General features: G+C 38.6%; 1 protein-coding gene across 1 annotated transcript; it reads right to left on the reverse strand.

Moving 5' to 3' along the window:
* Positions 1-14,101: 14,101 nt before the first annotated feature.
* LOC122640066 (glycine cleavage system H protein 2, mitochondrial-like) lies at positions 14,102-20,402 on the reverse strand. The gene is made up of 3 exons (XM_043833183.1): positions 20,256-20,402; positions 15,731-15,990; positions 14,102-14,404 (listed from the first exon to the last, which is right to left on the reverse strand). The coding sequence occupies exons 1-3, from the start codon at positions 20,329-20,331 to the stop codon at positions 14,276-14,278; spliced, it is 465 nt and encodes a 154-aa protein (XP_043689118.1). The 5' UTR covers positions 20,332-20,402; the 3' UTR covers positions 14,102-14,275.
* Between the last annotated feature and the right edge of the window lie 1,522 nt (positions 20,403-21,924).

The following is a 21,924-nucleotide window of genomic DNA, read 5'->3' on the forward strand; positions in this document are numbered from 1 at the left end:
TCATGTTCTCTATGCCACAGCGTAGGCTGCGTCCAGACACATGGGCCTACCATTCAGGGGAGCAGTGTGGTTATTGCACCTACCCCCATGTGTCTGGGCGCAACCTGTGCCCCCGGCACAAAGAACAATCTCCCGTAAAATAAATAGTTATGGTTGAGACAGACAAAACACAAAACAAATCGATTTTGGAACAGAGTAGAACAAAAAAGAGATTCAATATCACCCAAAGAAGAAGACTAGAAATATTTTATACATATTCCTAATGGCTCTACAACCCAAACATGCTTAAAAATAATACAAATTAATCTATAATTCCCCTTTTGGCATGCTTAAAAATAATACAAATTAATCTATAATTCCACCTTCGGCATGACCATCAATAGAATTAATAGAGTAACCAAAGAAAAAACAAAAGAAAACTCAAGTAAATCTATAACGAGGCATCTCTTGCATATCCCATCAAACATCTTCAATGATGAAAGGCAGGGGAGAAAACCAAATGGAGGATGCCCGAGATCAGGTGGCTTTCTTTGCTGACATATCTGCTACCACATGCACCTCCCGATAGCAATGGGATGATTTCCAAGAGATACTCTCAAGATAACTCTTGAAAAACATCCATTTTTGCATTAAAAACCAGGGAATAGAATGTGCCATAACCCAAGTTCCCATTGCACTCGAGTCCTATTCTACCCAGATCTTTGAGAAATTGTACTCCTTCGCAAGGCATAGACCTTCCAAGAGGGCAAAAAATTATGCTACAAAATTAGAAACAACACCAATGTAAGAAGAGAAACCATTTTTTAGACCCCATCGTAACTTCTAAAGGTCCCACCAGCTCCCATATGACCAAGATTACCAATCGAACTCCCATCAATATTAATCTTGATATAGCAAATCTCAGGTTCCTCCATAAAACTTCTCGGATACAAGGCAATTTCGGAGCAGTGGTACAAACTTCTCTTATGATGAGCTGCATGCACAATCTACTTTGAAGTCGCAAGTTTTTGAACAACACCTCCATGCATAAGTTGACGCTCCAGGACTCATCAACCATACAACCACCTTCTGCTGCGAATGTTGCCCAAGACGCACAACCCTCTTCCACCGGTTCACAGCCCTCTTCTAACCGTAGGGGGCGTGGGCGTGGAGGCCGTGAACGTCACAATTCGTTTCAAGGCTGATTTTTTTGTACCAATTATCTTGCCGATAACTATTTTTACTATAACACCAACACCCATAACCAAAAGTCACCACCACCACATTTCCCTCCACCATCCGCCTACCTCTCTCACCCATACCCCCATCTTCTTACCAGTCAGCTCGCCCCCCCCCCCCCCCCCACCACCACCACCACCACCACCACCACCACCTCCACCTTACCCAACCCAGCTGCAGACCTAGTACCCAGACACTATTGCTTCTCATCGTGTTAGACCTTCAATCATTGGCTGCTTTTGATACTTACAATGGTCTGAATCAATTGCAAGTTGTGAATGGTTAGGGTCTCCCAATTACACATTATTGGAAAATTTGGATCCCACTCTCCTAAATAAACCTTGAGTTGATTTTGATGATAACAAACACATGAGAGTGCTTAACATATCTCTTAGATTGTATATTGTAGCCTCAAGTAAAATGACAAGAATCAAGTGAAGGATGGACAATGAAAGCATGGAAAACATCACTTGAAGGCTAAGAGACATTACACATGAAGATTGAAGATTGAAGATTGAAGAACATCAGTTCAAGACAAAGCTCCATCAACAAATGAAAGAAGAAGACTTTGTACTTAGCCTAGAATATGTCACACTTGCATGTTGTAATTTGCATATATATCATAGTCTAGATAGACCTTAGGTAGTGACAAATGACCGACTAAAGTGACCCATACTTAGTGAATATAGGCTGGTGAAAAGGGATCCAAAGTCATATGGCTAAAATAAAGTCTAAGTGTTTGACGGTCGATCATGATGGTCGACCGGGAAAATAGACATGCAACGTCAAAAAGAATTTGCAAGGTGCGTCGATCATGATGGTCACAGGAAAATAGACATTTCAAAGAAAGAATTTGGATCGATACCGTCAAAGGTGACGGTCGACCAGATCCTAATGGTCACGACATGGTCGATCGGACATCAACCGACAGACCTCCAATGGCTCTTTACACCCAACGGTCATATCCGGCCTGTCGGTCGACCGTTAGAGTTAAATTATAGTTGTTAGAGAATTCTCTCCAACAAATTTTTAAGCCAAAAGTTGAGATTATAAAAGGCAATCTTAATTCTCCATTATGCCTATGAACTACCATCCAAACTAGAGCATTATTGTTTAGAGATCAAATCATCCAAAAGTGAATTTTGTCCTTGAACTCATATTAAACAAGGACTCAAGTATTCAAGTCTACAGACTCTCCAACTACTACATCAAAAGAAGAGTACCAAGGAGCTTAAAGTGGATTCATTCTCATATCATCATATTGCACTCACCACAAGGAATTAAGTGACATTCCTTGTTAAATAAATTTAAGTTTTAATTGTAATTGTTCATGCTCTTGAATTTGTGGAAACTCTAGATTGAGCACTATTGCATTGTCTTAGTCTAGACCGTACTTAGACTATTGCAAGGATTCTCTCATCCTTAAGAGATTGTATCGTACTAGTCTAGACCGTACTTAGGCTATTACAAGGACCTCTTATCCTTAGAAGATTGGATACTCTTATCCTTAAAAAATTGTAAAGGATCCTCTTATCCTTGAAAAAGAATTGTAAATGTGATATTTCTCCACCTATTGAATTGAAAGAGAAATAGAAGTGGAATTTTCTCAAGGTTGAGATTAGTGAATGTATGCTTGTTTAGGCAAACCAGTATAATTCTTGGTGTCTCTCTTATTTTATCACAATTGTCTATTTATAAATCGTGAATTACTTCATCGCAATTCCGCATCATAAATTGTAATTCACTAAGTAATTGAAAAATAGGCAAAATCCACTAGTAATAACCTATTCACCCCATCTAAGTTATTCCACACACATGTTGGTCATTCTTCTCTTTCTTCCCCACCCCACCCTTTTCTGTCATCTAATATTTTTAGAGTTCCTTCTCCCACAAAACTTTTACTTTCTGTTCAGCAATTTGCTATAGGTAACAACGTGTTTTTTGAATTCCGTGCTAGTAATTTTATTGTTAAGGATAAGTAGTCCAAGAATAACCTCTTGAGCGGACCGAGCAAGAATGGACTCTACACCCTATCAGTCAATCCTGCACCAACCACCTCCATTGTTGAACACACTTCCCTTGATGTGTGGCATCATCATCTTAGCCACCCCCACTCTCAAGTTCTTCGTTTTGTTTTAAACTCTAATAATTTACCTTGTAACTCTTTTAGTTCAACTAGGTTATGTACTGCCTATCAATTGGGCAAGGCTGATAGACTCACTTTGAAGTTCTCTTCTCTTACTAGGTCTAATCCACTAGATTTGATTTTTAGTGATGTCTAGGGACTGTCTCACATTGTTTCCTCTGAAGGACATCGTTATTTCGTTATTTGTGTTGACGATTGCACCAAATTTATTTGGTTTTATCCTTTAATTCAAAAGTCAGAGGTGTTTGAAACTTTTAGGCAGTTCCAATCCATAGTTGAACGTTTGTTTTCAAGGAAAATCAAATCAATCCAAACAAACTATGGATGAATATAGGACTTTACCCAACTTCTTTACCCCTCTTGGCATTCAAGATCGCCTCTCCAGTTCCCACACATGAGCAACAGGGGATAATTGAACACCTTCATCGACCCTAGTCAAAATTGGCATGAATGATTGCAAACAATTCTCCCACATTTACACCACCACCAAACTATCTGTTGCTGGGGGTGCACCACTTGCTGATTCAACCCAATACCGGTCCGTAGTTGAAGTCCTCCAATATGTGACTCAAACTCGCCCTGACGTTGCATACTCTGTCAACAAAGCATGGCAATTCATGCACGCCCCAACTAATGATCATTGACTGGTCTTCAGTGAAGCGAATTCTCATATATTTGAAGGGCACCTAGAATCATGGTCTTTTTATTCAAAACTGCACAACTATCACCTTACCTGACTTTAGTGATGCTGCCTGGGTTGGCAGTAGCAATGACATAAAATCTACAGGTGGATATACAAAGTTTCTTGGTCCCAATCTAAAATCGTGGAACTCAAAGAAACAACGAACCCATTGCTCATTCATCCACTAAAGTTAAGTACAAGGTCCTTGCAAATGCATGTTCTGAAATAACGTGGCTGCGCTCTCTACTTTACCGAACTTGGAATTGGAATTCTTGGGGCATCAATCTTGTGGTGTGATAATATTGGTGCCACCTATCTATCGGCAAACCCGGTCTTCCACGCTTGTACCATACACTAGAAAGAGACTTCCACTTTGTTCGCGATAAGGTTTTCAGGAAAGAAATTACGGTCCAATTTATTTCCACTAAAGATTGGCTTGCTGACATTTTTACCAAGGGACTCATCTACCAAATTCAATTTTATTGAGGACAAGTTGAAGATTTGCAGCTCCAAATCTTCCACTAGAGGGGGTGTATCAACACAAGATATCATCCAGCCTAGCATGCACACCTTATGCAATCTCAATAGTCACACCTTCGATACCATACACACTTCCATATCGTGAAGTTACCAATACTAAGCTCTCCTATCATGGAGTTACAAATGGTGGAAATATTGTCTTTCCTATTCTACACTGTGTATATTATATTTTTATATCAACTTTGGAGTTTCCTAAACCAAAGAGATCTCTTGTAATCTTCTATGACTTTCTATAAATATACAATAGGCTCTCGGTTGAGTATGCGGATTGATTCCTAAGCTAACAATGATCATTTTCCTTACGTTTTAGAGTGTTGTTTCGTATGTTAGTCTCGATGTTGGTTGGATGACGATAATGATGGTGCTCCAATTGTGGGTTATCCTAGCCTCCAGATGTTCATCCTCCGACAGATGAACTCGTTCTATTGTGTTGGGAGTAAGCTTTATTTTCGAGGCCACGGATGGTCTGAACCTGAACGCTACTACATTCCCTCATGCTGCACTCAGTTCTTTACAGGTGGAAAGCCCCATTTATCCTAGTTGGTAATCCCTCGGAGGATGCCGCAACTATTGTTATGGCCTCATCATTAATTTATTTTGTGTGTTTTATCATTTTATTATGAATAAAATTTTGTTTTGGAATACATAGGGCTGAATTCCACCTATAAGCAATCTGAGATTTTTAACTTAGGAATCAATCCACACTCTCCATAGAGAACTTATAGTATTTATATAGAATGATTGAAGATTAAAAGAGATCTCTCTAGTTTAGAAAACATTAGAGTTAATATGGAAATACAATAAACACAATGTAGAATAAGGAAAGAAAATATTAAAATATTGACAGCATTGGTAGCTCCAAGATAGGAAAGTTCAGGATTGGTAACTCCAGGATAGGAAGGTGTTGAGATTGGAAAGTGTGATCGTCTAGAACATGTGAGATTATGCATGCTAGGCTGGCTGATATCTTTTGTTGATACACCTTGTCAAGTGGAAGATTTGGAGCTATGAATCTTCAACTTGTCTTGGATGAAATTGAACCTGCCAGAAGAGAGTCCCGTGGGAAAAATGTCAACAAGCTGATCTTTGGTTGAAATAAAGTGGACTGTGATCTCCTTCTTCTTGGGAACAAAGTGAAAGTTGATTTCCACATATTTGGTGTGGGCGTGAAAGACGGGGCTCGCAGAGAGATAGCTAGGTGGCATTGATGTTTTGACACCATAGGATCGGTGCTCCTGAAACACTAATGCCAAGTTCAGTAAGTAGGGAACATAGCCATGTAAATTCAGAACACATGTCTACAATGGTTTTGTATTCAGTTTCAGTAGACGAACGGGCTTTGACCCATTTTTTCTTTGAATTTCAGCATATTAGGTTAGGGCCAAGAAAATTGCATATCGGGGCCTTTTTAAGCTTAAGTGAGCCTAATGTCCTGAGCTTTATTTCTATATTTTAATTAATCTTCTTCACCTGCACAAATCTGATTTATGTGATGGGAACTCAACATGATTAATTTAATTTAGGTTAAAAACATTGTCCTCCATTACTTAAATGGAATAACTACAAATAACTACTACTGTTAAGCAACCACTATAATGGTTTTTTTTTTAAACTCCAACAAGGAGAGAGAGAGAACTAGATATTGTTGAAAGTAAACATATTTCATTAACAATAAAATAAAATAAAAAAGTCATAAGAGTACATATTGGCCATTGGAAAAGATGACATGCATTGGGTATGTTTCAAATAATGTACTGCGAAATTCAACTGAGAAGAGGACAACGAAAAGCAGTTATGAGAAGCAAAAAAGGAAGAAAACATACTGTAAAATTCTATTCAATTCTACCTATACCTATGTGGAGACATGAGAAAGTATGGGAGATATCACAAGTTATCATGGTCTCCCGTTTTAATAATAATACTTATCACGCCCCAGATTAAATAAGCTTGTTTTTTTTTTTTTTTTTCTAAAGATCAACAAAAGTATATTAATAAAAGATAATGAATATAGAACAGGAGAATGAGAAAATTTAAAAAAAAAAAGTTCAACAAACACATTATTTGGTTAAAGATCTCAGGAACTATAACCACCAATAATGATTAATATAAGATAACATATTCATCAAAACCATATGTTTTGGTTGCCTGAACATAAAATATTATCTATCACGTTTAAATATCTTGAGTTACCAGCATCAACAATTATTTGTGCAAGCTTATTTACCTCTTATAGCATGAAAAGCAGCTTGTTAGTAACCTCTGTAGATTCTGCACAAGGTCATGGACCAATGACTTCCCCATAACTTCCTCCATCCACAATTTGTTGGATGGGAGATGAGGGTCTACGGTGCACCCCCTCACCCCCATCAGATGGTTGTGTTCTTATGCTCGAAACCGCTCCCCAAAATGTAATACAGGAGACCTTTCTCTGTGGGGGAGCATGGCCCCCGCGTATGCAGGGACAATGAGAGAACTGTAAGCTAGGCTGCACCCATCGATCATGTTTAGCAGCCACATTAAAGAGATCAAGAGAAGTGATGATAGGCACATGGAAGATACTACCTCCTTCCTCACATTGTTTTGGATCTCTGATTCTTCTACCCCTCACTACACCAACCATTCCTTCGAACCCATTTTATAAATTTGGTGACAAGGTCTTGTGTCCTTTTCTAGTGTAGAGTGGTGCCCCCTTTGACAGGTAAGAGCTTAGCAGTTACAAACCCAAGAGAGTCAGGTGATAGACACAACAAATCTTGAGGTTGTTGAACACCAGAACAATAATCAGTATCAGAAAAACAAGCGGTGAGGGCTAGGGCTGCAACAAGGTCGGGTTGGGCCGGGCTTTATAGAATCCTAGCCCAACCCTAAGTCCCCTTAGCTAGGCCCAGGCCCGATCCGACCTTGACACAAGACCAGAAAAATCCAACCCTGACCCACCCTCAGGGTCGGGCCAGGCTGACCCTGGTTGGCCGTAATCATGAGGAGGGGAAAGGAAATGCATGGGCTGGAATGGGCAGGCAAGAAAATTATCAATTTTACGTAAAATAACACTGTAATAAAATGTATTATATCACTTGTTGTCTTCATATATAATATATTATATAACAAAATGTGGATGACTTTTAAAGTTTATATATATATTATATCACTATATATTTTATAGTATAACTTAAAACAGGGTTGGGCCGGGTTGGGTTAGACTTAGCCCGAGGCCTCAACCCTGGCCCTACCCGACCCGACCCTGACTCAAGGCCAGAAATTTTCAGCCCTGACCCGCCCTCAGGGCCAAATATCTCAGCCCAAGCCCTGTTTGGGTTTAGGGTGGGTTTGGGCCGACAGGGTCAAACTTGCACCCCTAGTGAGGGCTTCTTGGAAATATAGGGAGAATTGGTGGCCGATTTGTGCCGTTCTCACACTATTGGCTAATGTTTATACCCTTTAAGGTAAATTACTCAATCATCACTTCAAAACCAGTTTCGAAGAAGATTATGTTACTGACAAGAATCATGCGGATACATTTTGGTCTTTTCCAATAACTGAGTCATTCCTTGAGAGAGATATTGAGACGGCGGCCATCTTGTTGTCATCATCGCCAAGGGTGACAAAATGTGTTGTCTACACCTAACCTTAAGAGGTACTCCAAGTCCAAACTGCATTTGAGGGACACAAGATGATCCAAATGGAGTCAGATTTAAGATATCTAGCATATATCCACTTAACCCAGATGCTATCATTCTTATTTACAATCTTCCAAATAAGGTTCAAAACACCGGTCTTGTTCACATCTTTCACTCTTCTCAGATCCAAACCCTCCTCTTTATTTGTGAAACAAACAGAAGCCCAACTAATAGTGTGCGAAAAGTTGTTGTCGATCACTACCTTTCCACATCACTTGGAGACCCCAGATTCTTACCAAATAATAGTTGTGGTCAGAATCCTTCCCCTTAAATGGTGTTGCTACAGGAGCTCGGGCAAAAGAAATGTTAGAAAGTCATGGCAGAAGGAATGAAGGCTCAACCTTATCAGCAGTTGATAAGAGTCCAAGATTAGATGATGGAGTTGCGACTCCCGTTAATCGATCCAACCTTATGAATCAAGAGAAGAGAAAAAAGTAGATCCGCCACCTTTTTCCAAAAACTTTTCATTGAAAAAATTTATATATTAAGATCCAAGTTTGACAATAAATTTACTGAGTTGCAGGATCCTTGCAAGTCGAGCAAATGCAATGAAATATAGACAAAGAAAGTTGGAGGAACTTGCTACACTTGAGCGAAAAGTGAAAGCTTTACAAGTAAGTTATAATTCTTGTCTAGGCACAAGAAACATGCGACGGGTTAGCATTCTTTTTTTTGACATTATTTTGTCAACTCTATTCTGTAGGAAGATGTGCCTAAGAAAATTCGCCTGGTCTCTATTCACAAACATAAAAACCGTCTACTCATGGCTAGAAATAACATCATCAAAAAGAGAATAGCCACTCTCACAAGAGAACAACTATTCATCGATGGTAAAAGTGTTTAACTCACTCATTCTCGGAAAATTATCTGCTCCATTTCCTGCCCGGTCTATTTCCCCAAGTCCCTCTAATTGGGGGGTTGGACCCTATCCGGGCAAGTTGTTGGGGCAAGGGGTAGGATGATCATTTCCACCCCATATTAGAGGAACTTGGGGAAATGAACCAGGCAGAGAAATGGAGCAGATAATGCTCTCTCTCTCTCTCTCTCATGTAACATAACATAGAAAATTGATGTAATCAATGACTTTTTTGTAGATGAAAATGTGAGGCTGGTGGTCCTCCAAAATCAGCAACAACAGCAACTGCAACAACTCCAAACAGCCTTCAAGGAACCAATAGATTTGGAGCTAAGACTATCATTGCCATAGTATGCACCATGATAACAACAACAAAAATGGTAGAATTTGGTCTTGGAGAAAGAGAAAATGAACCTTAGTTCCTTCAGAATAAATCACTTAATGTGATTAGATAATTGTTCTAAGTACTTATTTGGTGGTGGAGTTCAGTTGTATTCTTATTTTTGGGTACTTAATATGTTTTACTTATTGCATTATCGTATGAATCATTTAAATTAAAGACACAATGGTAGGGGATGTTTCAATTGATAAACCGAATGGGGAAGTGGTGATCACTCCGTCTAATGCATCCGATAGGGCTTTTGACGTCATGATGTCTTTTTGGAAACGGGAGAATTTTTCTTTAGCTTCTAAGAATCAAAACAGGATCTGGGTGATTCCTCTCATTTCTCCCTATAATCATAATGGGAAGAAGGTCAACTTTACATAAAGGTGATTAGTATTTTGGGTTTGATTGTCATTTGTTCCTCTTTGGATTGTCTCCCTTCAGCTTAACTAAGCTGTAGATTAGTCCGTTGTGTTGTGGAGCTTTCTCCTTATTTTCTTTTTTGTTCTTTTTTTTGTTTGTTCATCCAAAAAAAATAAATTTAAGACACAAAATGCATTCTATGCTTTATATTAGACATAATGGAAAAGCGATCTTTTCTTGTAAAGCCCCTTATTTTCCTGTACTTTGTTGAATATATTTGTTTTCCATAAACAAAAAAAAGAAACTTTTTTTTTGGGGGTCAGGTATTCCTCCATGGCTTGACCAAGCAAATTTGCTATTTGGTTAGTGTATCCATGGCAGGGGGAGGAGGGTTGGCACCTTCGTTTTGTACCCCATGCGTTGGTGGAGGATTTTAGGGTGGCTAGATGTCCATTTTCTTCCATGGAGATGGGAATGAAGAGATGGAGATGTGCACTGGTTGGGCATTTCATCAGTAGCAGGCCCCTTTTCCAGTGGTGAAAGCTGGACTCTCGCTAGTGAAACAATGGAAGGTGCATGGAGTATTGGAGTTTTTTCTGTTGGATAATGGCTGCATTGTCTTTATATTCTAGGAGTAGGAGGACAAGAGATGGGTGCTTGAGAATGGTACTTGGGCATTTGCTCGCAAGCCAATCATTCTTAGGCAGTGGGAGAAGAATGTACAGGTCTAGAAGGTCGATCTGTCATCCATTCATGTTTGGATTTCACTGCCAGGACTACCATTTCACCTGTGGAGTGGAGAAGGTTGATGTTTTTTGAAAATAAATTAAGAATATAGAACTTATCTTAACCGCTACCCTTGAATGAAGTGACCACGTATAGTGGGAGAATTTGAAAGATGAACAAAATTTCTAACACTTGATGGGGGCAAAGTCATGCCACTGGTCACTCTCCTCGTTAAGATCGTAGTCACATCCCCTATGGTATAGTACGTGTTATTGTGAATCCATCTCTAAGATGAAATAGCCTCTTAGGCCTTCCAATATCTAGCTGTTACAATCACTTACTGGGCCACATGGGGACACACTCTGGGTGTGCTTAATCACCCTAAGAATGCAACAAAGAGAAATCCCAAAAAAATTAAAAAAAAATCTCAAAACAATAAGCAATTGGTCAAAACCAGAGGAAGAAAGTAAAAGAGTACAAGAGAGAGGTAATAGAAAACTTAGAATTATATTTTTAAGATTTCAAAATGTCCTCTATAAAAATAGAGGAGAGATGCCCCCTTGAAAACACACATGCAAAAGAATCCAAAATATATGTATCTCAAAGAAATAAGACACAAAAAACTAATTGTTAGCAACTTTCGAAGCATTTGGACGGCACGCAATGTAAGATCGCCAACTCTGGTGTTGCGCTCCCAAAAGCGGATTGGCTTCAAAGAAGGAATATTCAGGTTTCCCCATTCTAGTGCATCTATTGGACAGGTTTGGAATCCAAAAATCATCTCGTCTTTTTTAGTTTAGTTTTACACCTCAGATTTAGAGAATTATTCAGAGTCTCTGCTCCACAACCAATCAAACTCGCAGAAGCAATGCAGGAGGAGAAAGAGTTTGATGGAAACTTTATTGGATCCACTTACTTTCCTTAAAAACTGTGAGATTGACTTTCCTTTTCAAAGCTGCCAGCATCCAGAAGCGAAAAGAGTTTAATTTATCTCAAAGTCCAAAAGTAACCCACTTTCGGAACATAGCAAGACGGAAAGGAATTCGTGTCTGATTCGCTTACTAGGAAGGTTGGCATTTTGTTCCACAACCAATCAAAATCGAAAGAAGAGAAATTTAGGCTATTCTGCAACAAAATGAGGCCTAGACCTAGCATTTTCAGATACATTAAACTTGATATTCGAGACCAATGTAGGGCAACCACACTCATGGAGAAGGAATCTGGCTGGAATCTATTTCTGTTTAGGAGTTGGCAGGGAGTGAACGGGATCTTTATCCTCTCAATTACACTGTCCGTACTTGACGTCAAGTACATCTAACAGAGGAGGCAGAAATGACTATCCTACCCCCTGCCCGAACACACTGTCCGAGGTGAGATTCATGTGGGATCCACCTCCTTCTATTAAATGTACTTGACGTCAAGTATAGATGGTGTAATTGAGAGGATAAAAATTCAGAGTGAACGTCTTTTTCGTATTCTCTTGGGGTTGCCCGTTGTTCGTACATAGTCCTTTTTTTCTATTGTTGGTGGGTGCGGGATGATGCTTTCCATTGTATGTCTACTCATTTGCATATTCCCTCACCTCCATTTTCCCCTATTTTGACAATAAGTTGATATTATCTTTCAAAACAAATATTAACTGCTGGTATATATAAATATAATTAGAAACAATTATGAACATCCTATGAAATTTGTAGATGGTAAAAGTTTTCATGCACGGCTGTGCATGTGCACGATCTACATTAAATGCAGTAAGATTGGTATAAATGCCAATCTGAAATAACATAAAAACCTTTGCATCCCTCATTTGATGGAATTGATGGAAGAATCTTCTGTGTATGAATACCTTCCCCTTTATAGATTATAAGTTTTAGTAACGGTTAAAACACCGCCGCCAAAAGAATTAATTATTCTACTAAAGTAAATCAACCCAAGGTATTTGATCCGTACTTATATTCTTTTTGTACGTCTAACTACTCAGGGTGTGGGAGTGGGATTGTGTCTATCTCTCTCCTCCTCAAAACAAGGGACAGATGTGTCTTTTCATATGGGGAGGAGAGAGATAGACTCATGAGAGTGCTGACATAGGCCACACTCCTAGACAGAGAACTTTTTCCCCATTTTTTTTATGAGATCCTTTCGCCTGACTCGGTTCGTCCGTTTGCAGAAACATGGTAATAAGCATGGTATTAGTAATCGGTATTGATGTCAAGATCAGTCAATATCGGTTGGGATCGGATGCAAAGCTTGAAAATGTCACTTTTTTGGAATAGGATACGTACCAGCGTACCACCCCGTATCTATCCATAATTGACACAGTATCAACACATATCGGTCCAGATCAGCCTGCAAGGTTTTTGATGCTTTGATCTGGATCGGCGAAAATAGTGAATGGGTGACGTTCGTTCTGTCTGCCTTCAAATGAACAAGCATCAAACAAGGACGGCATATTCAATTACATTGAGTTACAGAGGCTCGCCATCATGGTGATATAATTCATCAGTGGAAGAGGGTTACCTACACCACCCGAGTGCAGTTTCAGGAGAATGAGGGAACCCCTTTTGGAATCTAACAATAGGAGGAGGAACAAAAATGACATATCACCACCCTTCATCAGTTACCTGAACTGCCTGATCATATCGAAATACTCCTTAAAGAACTGCAAGAAAGTGACGCAGGGCAAGAAGCAACCAGTGCATAGCTTCGATGCAATCTACTGATCAAGAAACTGAAACGATGTGGAAACTTAGGGCAAAGGAGCTTCTAATCAAAAACAGATATTCTTCACGAGTGACGGGGTCAAGGCCAGGATCAACTAACTTCCACAACTGATTATGATCTAAACATATCTAGGCAAGAATACCGGAAGATCAGATTTGAAATCATAGGAATCTAGAACACCATAAACTCTGATTCCTAAACCTGGATCTAATCTCTGAAAGCAAATGACAGCTAGCTCAAAACATGACTAGTGAAAGAAAGCCTCTAATGGAGTTTGCTTCAAAGTCTTAGCAAATGTCTCAAGCCTCAAGATAAGCAAATTAAAAGTAGCCTCCTTCAATATAAGAAATTGAGATTAGTTCTTAATGCACATCAGTTAATGCAGGTTAGAGAATGCAACACTTTATCAGCTGCAGATGATATCCAAAACTGTAACACATGGACTACACCCAAGAATATCTACATTCCTAAGAAAATGTATGGTCACACTGAAAACTAATTTGTTCACAACACAGTTAGCATGCGTCGAATGTACAAGCCAATCCACTGCATGACTTAATTACAACCTATAATTCGATGGACACAATCTTCTCTAGGAATCCCGATCTCGACCATGTGGACACAGAAAGCAATTCAAGGGGGCACCTCATATTTTAAAGTTGGCGGAAAGTGAAAGTAATGGCAGTAATTCTATTTACTCATCCACCCTATTAACCATGAAGGGTAAAACCAATCAAGAACAGAGGAAAAAAATGAACCACAAAATAATCTGGCAGTGAAGCTTGCCTGAAACACAAATCAAATTATTCTCAGCAAGATAGAAAATTCCAACTTAAGATCCCTACAATTCAATATATTAGAAACAAAAAAAAAAAATGACTTCTTCTGTTGGAGATTCGGAAATGAAGCAAAAAATTTGCACTTCGGTAGCTGGCTACCTTAATATCCGTTTCTTAACCAGTCAATGGGCAGCATCTTCTTCTTCACAGAACTTTGAGTACCCATTGGAGTCCATCAAGGAATCCAGTTCACCTGTGTTACTCAGCTCCACCTTCATAATCCATCCATTTTCATATGGGCTTGCATTAACCTAACCAAAATGTTTAATATCACAATTCATGTTAAACAAATATTAAAAAACCAAAAACCATAAAAAACAATGAAATAACCAAGCTTACAAGTGTGTTATAGAAACAGCCATCAAAATCCAGAAAACCTACTTTCATCTTGTTTTAAAGTAGAAAGTGAACAAAGAAGATGACTAAGGAGTTATTTGGCAAAGAACATGCATAGGTAACCACTGAAGTACTCATTTATAATTCCTGCTGCACCAGAAGCCCAGGGTTTGTCTAATTATGTCCAAAAAGGAATGGAATCCACTCTGAATCAACCTGACCATTGGCTACATCACCTTCAACCCTTACAAGTTAAAAGAGCAACCATAGTATATCTCACATCACAATTTACAACGCAGTCTTGCTTTCATGGTTGGCATAGTCCACCAGTTTCAGGTTTTAGTAGTTCACCACTCATTTTCCTATCTTTTTTTTTTTAAATAATCTCAGTGGTTCACAATTCATTATTCACAAATGGACCTGGTTCACTGGGGAGGAACATTATTTATTATTTTTTTTGGGGGATAAACAACAAGCAATATTTTATTGAATCTAAAGCAATAGGCATATCAAATTCAGATTGGATTTTCAAGATGTCCTATACTGATTTGTGATGTATAAAAAAACAACAAAAATTTAATATTAAGAAGTATATTCATCATCGTTTCAACATGCAAATTGCCTTCAAACTCCGACCTATACTTCAATATCTAAAATTCTACAGGCTAGAGAGACCGTGAGAACTGAAATTTATCCAATTCTTAGCAAACCAATATGCAGATTCACTAGATTTGGGATTATATTTTAGAACTTCATGTAGCATAGCATATATCATAATGACATTGTTCTTTCCAAATTCTTGTCATGTTGAACATGCAAATACACCAAGAGTGCTAGTTTCTATAAACACGTAGAGTTACAAGTGCTCTTTTTTGCATGGATTAAATCTGTTGTAGGCTGAAGATCTATGCTCAAAACAATAAAATGGCAGAAACGATCTGCCATGGCCTAATAAAAGACATGCATATGTAAATAATTTTCATAAGACCAAGATATAAATGTTAATCGGTGGTTTATAGTGGATTAAATCCGTAGCAATATTCAGCTTGTGACTGAAACAGAACCCAAATGGGATAATTCACAGTCGAACATTGTCAAACAAGCTAGGTTTCTTTGTATTTTATTTCTAACTACTGGAACGAGCATTGTACAGAACCTTCTCAGTAAGACCTAAAAGAACTCTGGACAGTAAGTATGTAATTACTATTACCATGCCAAAAATATTTAGTGAAATGACTCACCAAACCCGGAGAGCTGTTTAGCTCTTCGTTGACTTCAATCACTTTCCCTGAAACAGGAGAGTTAACATCACTAGTGGCCTTTACACTTTCAACTGCACCAAAGCTGTTTCCCTGTGATACAGAAGCTCCAACTTCAGGCAATTCAACATATACAACATCCCCTAAATGGTCCTGTGCATGGTCAGTTATTCCTATGGTAGCAGAAGTGCCTTCCACTTTGACCCACTCATGGGTGTCAGCATATTTCAGATCCTTGACAACTGCAAAAAGGGACAAAAGTCACTAATAGAATGAAAGCGATTTAGGATGAGTCAGTCCATCCGTAATCAAAAATAATTTCACTATATTTTGCTACCGAAATTAAAATTTTAAAATGCAATGCAGATGCCATACAAATGACAGGACTAAATTTGGCTTATTCAGTTGATGGACGGTCACATGGATAAACAAGGAGCCATATCATCATAGAATATCAGAATATCAGTGGGACGAAGAGAAAAATTAATCCGCAATGGCAAATAAAGATTGCCTCAATACAATTTTTTATTTTGATTCACAACTTTTCAGTGTTAGCTGCTTTTAGAATCAACTCTGAAGTCAGTCAAAGTTATACGTCCAGTTATATGACAAAGGTAAAGTATCTATAGTGATCCAAATGTTTCAGGTAAAAAAAGATCTGTAATTTTAAATAACATCATTTATATTATTTAAAACACTAGAAAATAAAACATAAGTAATTAGAGCCCCACCTTTCAAATTCCTGAAAAATTGAAATGTTTATAGACTATATATTATGATATCTGTTCTCACATGAATTATGTAACCAGTCAGAGATGAGAAAATTTATAAAATAGTTTTGTTTATACTAATAGCCAAAAACAAGATGCAGATCTGAAGGTGTATTCAATAAAGAAAAAGAAAGCTGCTGCCTAGTGGCCACGATTTTAGGCTGCTGCCTAAGCAGCCACGATTTTTGTCTTGGGTTGTCTGAGTTATTTTGTTTTAATTCCTTATGTCCTTGTATGAACCAGTTGGTTAAATTTAAGTAGTGGTCCAGTCCAATTGATCTAGTTGATGTTTTAGTTACTTTCTACTAGTAATTGTCAACAATTAGTTCACATCAGTTTAGAAACTGATTGTGCCTTCATGCCTTGTACTCCAAGCAAATGGGAACCAATTGGAAACTTCCTATTTGGGGAACCTTCTAATTTTGGTCCCTTGCTGCCTCTTTCCATTAATCTATAAAGCAACCCAAGAGGGCACTAGAGAGCCCACGATTTTACTTCAACCTATTGCTGCTGTTTGCATGTTTGCTTGCTCCCGATGGAGATTCCTTAGTGTGTGTGATCTGAGGAGGAAGGGGCTGGTGTTCGATCCGGTCAACTCCTTGCGGTGGGAAGCCCGGAGGCTGATACCAACTTATGTTCTTCATCCCTACGCTGCCCTAAAACTGTTAGAAGGTTGTCTTCAACAATCGGTCTTCACTGCTGCAAGTTCAGACCTAAGTTTTGGTTAGTTTCTAATTCTGTCCCTTTTAATTCCATCACCTCAACCCCCAGCCCAATCCCACCATTAACTTCCTCCCATCTTTTGATCGAGCTTCACCCCTAAACTGCTACCTAACAGCCTGACTTTCTTCTATTCTGTTTCACACCCTCATCCCATCAACCTTACTACAACCTGAGTATCTCTTAAGTGTGATTCATTTCCTGATTTAAGATCCTGTTCTGGGATTGTTTGAAGCTTTTAAATCCGTCCTACATTACAAGAGAACTGATGGAATGGGATATCCAGTAAAGTTGGTAGCACTTGTCTGAAAAAAAAAGAATCAAAATGGTGTCCGATATTGCCAAACTTTCAGGAATTGCATATTCTTCTTACAAGAATGTTCTGACAACGTTGCAGCCTGTCCCCCTTTTTTCTCTTCTCTGGTGTTGTGTCTGTGCAACTGAGCTATTATATTTCCAGTTTTCACAAACTTTTCTCTTACTAATTCATCAAACAAGGGCCCGGTCATTGATTTATTTTGAAGACAACTGCTTGCTCAGTTGGTGGTTGGTGCCTTGCCAGCAGAGTGTAGGCTCTCAGGAGGTCAAGGGTCCGATTCTTCTGTATTCACCTTGTGCCATAAGGCACACAACCCCCCCCCCTTCCCCCTTCTCTCTGTCTTGTAGCTGTAGTCAAAGTCTCATTGGGCAGTTAAATAGGATAGACTAAAAAAAATTTGACAGTTTTTTGGTCAAAATATATTCCCACCACAGAATGAAAGAAAAATACCCAAACAAAAAATATATTTTTGTCATTATATTTCTGTATGATATAGGATATTTCCTTCTAATATTATTGAATATTTGGCCATATCAATAATCTAGCTATGGAGTTCTTCAAACCAATTATTCCAAATTTAAGTTCTAAATGGAAGACCCATGAATTATAGTGGCTCAATTGGTGACATTGGAGGGTGTGTTAGGTTAACTTAACAAATGAAAGAAATGAGGTAACTAATACTCCTAATCATAGGAAATGCAAGACAAAAGGGAGATACATTATTATTATTATTATTTTGGATGAATTGGCATATATTCAAGAAGCGCAAAGAACATCCAGCCCCAAAGAGAAGAGGAAAAGAAATAGGGGGGGGGGGGGGGAGAGAAGAAAATACAAGCAAAAGCTGAAATACAGGGAAAGATGCACAACCCAAATCAAAGAGAATATCTAGGCATGGAACGGAGATCTAAAGATAAGTTCCAAGCAGACACAACATGATGATACTGCACAGAGGAGATAGACTGAGCGGACATCAGACGTGATGGATTCCAAGATCTGATTTTTGTATCTAGAGTTGTCTTTCCAAAACCTGATATTGTGTTGTTTCGAAGTGTGATAAACCGAAGCACCCAAAGCAAGCTTCCCAAGGGAGTCAATGCAAGATTTGCCATTAAAGTGGTCAAGAATCCACTTCTACTTGCTATCAAAGGGTTCAATGCTCCTAGGGTAAGGTCAGCAATGATGGCTAATATGAGACCAAATCCGCATGGGAAGGGGACACTCAAAAAAGAGGTGAGGAAGGTATTCTGGGGCATTTAACAAAGGAAGAAAAGGGGAGGGTATGTGTCTTCGGAAAAGCAAGACACGGGTGGGAAGGAAATGGGTCAAAGCACGCCAAACAATAAAACTATGCCTGAGGGTATGATCTTTAAAACAAACAATAGGGTGCTAAGGAACCTTTGGGGCCTGAGGGCAGATAAGGTTCCAAGTAGGAACGGAGGAGAAAAACCCATTTGAGGATTCTTTCCAAATAATTGTCGCTAGAACCACAAGGCCTCCGGGGGATTCCAGAGAGGATATTTCGAGCATCAATCAGACTGCGAGATGTATTAGGGTTAGGATCCCAATCAGCAACACGAAGGATGGATGAGACTTAGGCAAGCCGATTGCTTACGGAGTTATAAAAATTCTATCCCCATAAACATAGACAAGAACACCGGCCGGATGCCAATTATCAAGCCAAAAAAGGATGGATGATCAGTCATTAATGCGGGACTGAATAGAAGAGGACACAAGATGTCTGTGTTTCAAGATCTTTTTCCAGGTCCAAGATGAGTTTTGAAGAGGGGATACAAGATCCTATGTATTCCGTACTACCAATGCCCTCAAGCAATCTGATTGAAAGCCAGATATCATACTTACATGGTGACAAGCTTTCTGAAAAAAAGAGCTGAACACTTGATCCATAAATGTGTCTAATCTCTTCTTTTTTTCTTTTTTCTTTTTTTGGTGAGAAACTGTCTGAAAGAAAAATCACCATAACTTCATGTTTCAGAGCCTAAAGTATGTCCTTGCCCACATAAACTAAATACTTTATACTGCTGCAAGCAAGGTTTGCACACCCATAATCCTGAAGCAGTATTCTAATAAAAACTAAACGCAACATGAATAATATGATTCAGGATAAAAAATAATTATTGAAACATGATTTCAAAAACCTAATAAACATATTGATTACCATACCAACAACCAGCAACCAGAGTGTCATGGCGACTCAGTTGTCAGGAAAAGTTGGGGTAGGAGGACGAATCAATGAAAAGTTAATATACTCTTTAAAAAAATTATGCAATACATACATAAAGACACAGTACCTATATCAGAATTCCCTGAAGGAGGCTAAAGGGAAAACTAATCTACTCTTTCATAAAATTCCAAACTTGGATTAGTCAAGAATCCAGAGATAATTATACAATACCCTTTTCATAAATTTAAGATCTATACTGAAATTATCATGGATCGAAATTACAAAAACACCTGAACGAGATCTACATGTTTAGTCTTGTCTCTACCCTTCCTTTTCTAATGAGTGTTATTGTTTCAAAAGTACGAAGTTATATATACCAAATCTTAAAAAAAGACAAACAACTTCATTGGCTAGAAACAAAGCCTCTCAAACAGCTATCCTGAGAAAGGAGGAACCCTCGGGAGAAGGATAAATAAAGAAGCGGTTAAGGAAGAGATACCAAAGGTTAATTACCAGAAGCAAAGCCTCTATGACAAACGGAGAGCCTGAGATAAGAAGCAGCCCTTGAAGCCCATAACCTTGACGCCATGAGTGTCTCTGTTACTCTACTTTCCCCCTTCAGAGTATCACTCTCTGTCCAAGAAGTACCTCTCCCTCGTCTTAGGTTTTGCACCAAAATTTATTAATAAATAGGATAACGGCAATTTAAACGACATTAGTGACATTGACAAGTGCCCTCCAACCAACCCGGGAGTTGGTGGCTTGGACCACTTGGTACCTGCTTGCCCTTTTCTATTTGCTTTTAAGTTTTGGCCAATTCTGCACTGAGTACTGGGTGAGGGTGAAAGAGGGCCGGGTTTGGCCGGGTTGTTTAAAAACTTATCACAAGCCTGAATGTTCTTAGCTCAACCCAAGCCCAACCCAGCCTCAGGCCCAACCCTGTTGGGCTCAGCCCGGCCCTAATTGACCTTGATCGAGTGCCCTGATTGATCCTGGTTTTTGCTAGGGCATGGCTGACCCTGATTGACCAGTCTCATGTGATTGGTATTTTTTTGTTTCACATAGACTTTTCTTTAGGTTAAAAAACTTAGTCTAATCTTAAAATTTAAAATACTTTTGTTCAATAGATAATTAGCCTTTTCTTTGTTGGTAAACCAATAAATAATTAGATACTAAACAAAATTTGCAAAATAATCAATAAATTGTAAAACATAATCTAGCACAAGTTCGGGTTGGGCTTAGCCCGAGGTCTCAACACTGGCCTAGCCCAACCCTGACCCCTGGCTTGAAAATTTCAGCCCTAACCCGCCCTCAGGGTTGAAAAATCCAGCCCAGGGGCCCTGTTCAAGCTCAGGGTGGGCTCAACCCGAGAGAGCCAAACTTACACTCCTAGTGTTCGGACTAGTAATGCACTTACTGATCAAACCAATGGTTCTAAACCGGACCAGGTCTTGGAAGGTTCATGTTCAAATGCAACTCAGTCTTTAAGGGGCAGTTTAGTCATGTGTTATATTTTTGTCTTTTTTTTTTTATATAAATTTTTGTCTTATTTTATATCAGTTTTTATATTACTTAATGAATTGCACAAAAAACATATTATTTAATGAAGAATAATATACATATTAGAAACCTTTAAGCAATTTTGCCTAACTTATCAATAAGTTTCAATTTATTTGTTTATCCATGAAATTACTAAACTACTCTTAACTTTGTTTCATGTATGTGTATGGAGGGGGGTCACTACATGGCCCCTAAAGCAGTGTAGGGGCCAATAGAACGTACGCAGGGCATCCAACAAGGATAGGATTTTTCTTTTCACAGTGATGGGGTGGTTATTTTACCCTTCCTATGTCTAGGCACAAGTGCCACGCAGGCAGCCTTCTTTTTCCCTTAAACTTAATATGATATTACTCCCTTGCTAGATTGGAATTCCATGTTAACATAATATGTGCTATTCAATAATGTGATTCCACAGCTGCTTTTCATTCCAACGCCCCCCCCCCCCCCCCCTCCCCTAATTATTAAATTTGAGAAATTTGGAGTGAATTTCTTTGTAACTTTATATTAGTTAGCTTATTTGATATTGGTAATTTTGTATCTTATTAACAATTTATATATCTTGAAATTAAACAATAAATCATCCCCATCTATATTTTTTTTTGTAGCAATATATGTAACTAGA

This window comes from Telopea speciosissima, chromosome 9, assembly GCF_018873765.1.
Source record: "Telopea speciosissima isolate NSW1024214 ecotype Mountain lineage chromosome 9, Tspe_v1, whole genome shotgun sequence".
Classification (NCBI taxonomy): Eukaryota; Viridiplantae; Streptophyta; class Magnoliopsida; order Proteales; family Proteaceae; genus Telopea; species Telopea speciosissima.